The 5,196-nt window shown below is 44.4% G+C and overlaps 1 protein-coding gene across 1 annotated transcript; it reads right to left on the minus strand.

Moving 5' to 3' along the window:
- Positions 1 to 2,419: 2,419 nt before the first annotated feature.
- Positions 2,420 to 3,268, minus strand: LOC136438662 (uncharacterized). Its single transcript, XM_066433576.1, has one exon. It carries the CDS (start codon positions 3,266 to 3,268, stop codon positions 2,420 to 2,422), a length of 849 nt encoding a protein of 282 aa, XP_066289673.1.
- Positions 3,269 to 5,196: the final 1,928 nt, after the last annotated feature.

Raw genomic sequence — 5,196 nt, forward strand, 5'->3', positions numbered from 1 at the left:
ATGATCGAGTTGGTTTAATCATTAGTTTCGGTATTTTTTCCTAATGTGAAAGCAGTCGTTAAGATATCTACCTATTTTCGTATTGTGGGGATTGTTGCATTTAAATATATACTCAAAACGGTCGGTAGTATCGATACTCTTAAAATTTGTACTTGTTTTGAGAAATGTGAATAACTTATAACGTAAAACATCATATCTAGAGCATTCCATGACAAAGTGAAATTCATCTTCAATTTCCATTGGACAATATGGGCAAAACCTTTGGTCAGGGGCTATGTTGTAATACTTGCCCGTCTCTATTTTTAACTTATGACTACTGATTCTTAACTGAGTTATCGCTTTACGAATTTCAACGTTATTCATATCATCAAGATATTTTTCTTGTTCATAACGGTTTTTTGATTTGTTGAGAAAAGACAATTTTGAATTACTTCTAATACGGCTAAACCACTCTTGTATATGTGTGTCTTGTAGCCGGGAGCATATGTGGCGTCCTATTTTACTAGCCTCTACCCGGCTCCAGAGGCAGCTGGAAAGTGTAGAAATTGGCTAAATAGACAGAAAAAACATGCAAGAGGAGTTAGTCTGCTATAGGGGTACAATTGGCCACTCTGGCCAACTGAACCCCTATAGCAGACTAACCCATCTTGCATGTTTTTTCTGTCACTGTCGTCTCCAGATTTCCTTGATCCCTCTGTCGTCTCCAGATTTCCTCGGTTCCCCCGTCGTCTCGAGATTTCCTTGGTACCTCCTGTCCTGGTAGATTTCCTTGGTTCCCCATGTCGTCTCGAAATTTCCTTAGTACCCCCTGTCTTGTCCATATTCCCTTGGTACCCCCTTTCGTGTCCAGATTTACTTGGTTCCCCCTGTCGTCTCCATATTTCCTTGGTACCCCCTGTCGTGTCCAGATTTCCTTTGTAACCCCTGTCCTGTCCAGATTTCCTTTGTTCCCCCTTCCATGCCCAGATGTCCTTGGTTCCTGATGTCGTCTCCGCGTATAATCAAGTTGGCCTGTTGCCAGATCCGTAGAAAACGTTTCCCACCTAGTTGATAAAAAAATCAGAGAGTGTTCTTCCAAACGCAGCTGTCGTTGCAAACCAAAGCAGATTCTAATCCAAGCAGAAGAATAAAAAGAAGATGCTATCGATATTGCAAGATCAGTCAACACAGTAGGATTGTTCGGGTTCACAACCCGTGACTCAACAAAGCTTAGTCAACTTTTGCCTTGTGGGATAACCACTCACTAGATTCCTCGTGTTCACAACATTTGACATAAAATGTTCCTTCAAACTGACACCAAACTGACGTCTCAAGGCTATTGCGAACGTTCCCATCACACGAAAACCAGATCTTTTGCGTAAGGTCAACAAGAACACGTTTCATAACATCCCATTTACTACTCAAATGCGGAAAAAAAAACGTCTAAAAAAATCTGTTAAAACTCATTCTCATCATTTATACTATATATGGCGTTAAAAAGTCCTATTTTACAACAACGATCCAATATTTGACTTTTACAAGATGTTCTCAAATGCCCGAACTGGCAACGAGCCAAAAAAGTGAACTATAACGTCGACATTGCTAGAGCCCGTCCAAGTTTTTTTATCGACAACAGAACGACGCTCGCCCAAATCAAGCACGACGGAATACTGACGACGGTCGTCCGATTATTGAAACTTAAAGCCCGAGGTCGAGGACGCCGAGCGAGCGCAATTCTTATTTTGTGACGGGGGCTTAATGACAACTTTCAAGAACACGTCTACCTCACGCGTTAGACCTATCATTGAGTTTACATACTATTTCTACTAGTACATCGGCAACCATATACGCTAGTACTGTGCTGTTTCGACTGCATATAACGCATATCTAGACGCTAAGAGTAAGACACAAACAACACAGGCAATAATACAGTAGCCAGATGCCGCCTCCGTAAACGGGGTGTAGTTTGCATGCATTCTGCTAGAGGGTGCAACTGAATATGTGTCTAACAGCATGTGGCGATGTCAATGGGGGGATCTGAGTAGCCTGCCTGGTAGACATGCCAGGTACACAGGCCAGCTAGACAGGCCAAGTAGACAGCCCAGCAACAGCCCTTTCCGCAAACTTCTTGTGGTGTCCAGAATCCCTTTTAACCCTTTTATCTGTCGTCTCCAGATTTTCTTGGTACCCCCTGTAATGTCCAGATTTCTTTTTAACCCCCTGTCGTCTACCGATTTCCTTGGCACCCCTGCCGCCTCCAGATTTTCTTGGTACCCCTGTCGTGTTCATATTAATTTTTAGCCCCCTGTCGTATCCAGATTTCCTTAGTACCCCTGTCGTCTCAAAATTTTCTTGGTTCCCCTGTCGTCCCCAGATAATCTTGGTACCCTTGTCGTCGGTCCAAATTTTCTTAGTACCCCTGTCGTGTTCAGATTTCTTTTTATCTCCCTGTCGGCTCCAGATTTCCTTGGTTCTCCCTGTCGTTTTCAGATTTCCCTGGTTCCCCCCTGTCGTCCCCAGATTTTCTTGGTACCCCCTGTTTTGTCCAGATTTCCTTGGTTCCCCCTATCGTCTCCAGATTTACTTGGTTGTCCCTGTCTTGTCCAGATTTCCTTGGTACCCCCTGTCTTGTCCAGATTTCCTTGGTACCCCTGTCTTGTCCAGATTTCCTTGGTACCCCCTGTCTTGTCCAGGTTTCCATGGTTCCCCCTGTCGTCTCCATACTTAATTGGTACCCCTGTTTTGTCCAGATTTCCTTGGTTGTCCCTGTCGTATCCAGATTTCCTTGGTAGCTCCTGTCTTGTCCAGATTTCCTTGGTACCCCCTGTCGTTTCCAGATTTCCTTGGTACCCCGTCTTGTCAAGATTTCCTTGGTTCTCCCTGTCGTCTCCAGATTTCCTTGGTTCCCCCTATCGTCTCCATACTTAATTGGTACCCCTGTCTTGTCCAGATTTCCTTGGTTGTCCCTGTCGTATCCAGATTTCCTTGGTAGCCCCTGTCTTGTCCAGATTTCCTTGGTACCCCCTGCCGTTTCCAGATTTCCTTGGTACCCCTGTCTTGTCCAGATTTCCTTGGTTCTCACTGTCGTCTCCAGATTTCCTTGGTTCCCCTGACTTGTCCAAATTTCCTTGGTTCCCCAGCCTCGTCCAGATGTCCTTGGTTTACCCCTGTCGTCTCCAGATTTCTTTGTTTTCCCCAGTCTTGTCCAGATATCCTTGGTGCCCCATATCTTGTTCAGATTTCCTTGGTAGAAAAGCGTCTCAAAAAATCTGTTAGAACTCATTTCCATCATTTATACTATATATGGCGTTAAAAAGTCCTATTTTACAACAACGATCCAATCTTTGACTTTTACAAGATGTCCTCAAATGCCCGAACTGGCAACGAGCCAAAAACGTGAACTGTAACGTCGACATTGCTAGAGCCCGTCCAAGTTTTCATCGACACCAGCACGACCCTCGCCCGAATTAAGCACGCCCAACTTTTTATTAGTCGGGCGGAATACTGACGACGGTCGTCCAATTATTGAAACTTAAAGCCCGAGGTCGAGGATGCCGGGCGAGCTCAATTCTTATTTTCTGACGGTGGCTTAATGACGTCTTTCAAGAACACGTCTACCTCACGCGTTAGAGTTGCCAATGAGTTATTAATGACGCACAAAGCAATACCATATGCTTTACGTACGTGTGTTACAACATAAAGGTCATCGAAAGGCTGAGTGGGTTATACGCTATTACTACTAGTATAGCGGCAACCATGTACGCTGGTACGTACGCTGTGCTGTTTCGACTGCATTTAACGCATACATATAGACGATAAGAGTAAGACACAAACAACACAGGCAATAATACAGTAGCCAGATCCCCCCCATCCGTACACTGGGTGTAGCATGCATGCATTCCACTAGAGGGTGCAACTAAATATGTGTCTAACAGTAGGTGAATGGGTGGGAGGGGGGGGGCAATCTGGGTAGCTTGATGTGGTAGACATGCAAGGTACACAGGCCGGCTAGACACGCCAGGTAGACAGCCCAGCCTCAGCCTTTTCCTCAAACTCCCTGTCGTGTCCAGAATTCCTTTTAACCATCCGTCGTCTCCAGCTTTTCTTGGTACCCCCTATCGTCTCCAGATTTCCTTGGTACCCCCTGTCGTGTCTAGATTTCCTTGGCACCCCCTGTCGTGTCCAGATTTCCTTGGTACCCCCGGCCCCCGTTGAGTCCAGATTCCCTTGGTACCCCCTGTCTTGTCCAGATTTCCTTGGTACCCCCCGTTGTGTCCAGATTCCCTCGGTACCTTCTGTCGCGTAAAGATTTCCTTGGTACCCCTGTCGTCTTCAGATTCCCTTGTTTACCTCCTGTCTTGTTCGATTCCCTTGGTGCCCCATGTCTTGTTCAGATTCCCTTGGTACCCCATGTCTTGCCCAGATTCCAGATTTTCTTGCTTGGTACCTCTTGATTTCTTTTCCGACCCGTGTCGAATAGGGGGTTAGAGGATACCCCCTTCTATTTCTATATTGTCCATATCATCATCATTGCTTGTCGGTGTTTCTCTATCACCAGTCCAGTGCAGTTTCGTTGGCTTCTCGAAGGTCTGTGTCTTTGAGGTAGTTGAAAGTCTGAAGCTCTGCATCCGATGTTGTACAGTGATATTTGATATTGTTTTTTTTTATAATTGTAAACAAACGTTATTTTCCTTTTCCTTTCCCATGGGTGTTTTGTCGATTTTTTTTTTCTGATGCACAAACAGTATGCTATCACCAATGATCTAATGGACTACTTTAGTCTTTTGACAATTCGTGAGAAGACTATCTAATGATCAAATTGTACCAGCTGCTGCAATATCAAAAGCAATATGTCTATATGCTTCTTGCCCACAATCAGCCATCTTTGGATGTGTATTGCTGGATGTTTATTGAGGAATGTTGGGATGGTAACGAATCCCCCCCTGGAATCGATCTAATATTTGCCACAACGGCCTCGTTTTCATTCTATCATGTCCGCCGCGTGAGAAAGGTGTATTGTGTAGAAAGGTCTACTATCATATGGATGTTGAAAACTAATACATAGTAATATAATTATGGATGTTTATGCTATCACATAATGATTGCTTGTTGACAAATTGTACCTATTACCCAGAATCTAAGACATTGTTTATCCCGTGGCTACATTGTATCTCACGTGTGCTTCAGATTGTGAGAAAAAAAGAAGACGGAATGAAC

The sequence above is a fragment of the Branchiostoma lanceolatum genome, chromosome 7 (genome assembly GCF_035083965.1).
Source record: "Branchiostoma lanceolatum isolate klBraLanc5 chromosome 7, klBraLanc5.hap2, whole genome shotgun sequence".
Classification (NCBI taxonomy): Eukaryota; Metazoa; Chordata; class Leptocardii; order Amphioxiformes; family Branchiostomatidae; genus Branchiostoma; species Branchiostoma lanceolatum.

Coding starts and splice junctions, on each gene's coding strand:
- LOC136438662 (XM_066433576.1), bottom strand. CDS start 3,268: ATGGAAATGAGTTCTAACAGATTTTTTGAGACGCTTTTCTACCAAGGA.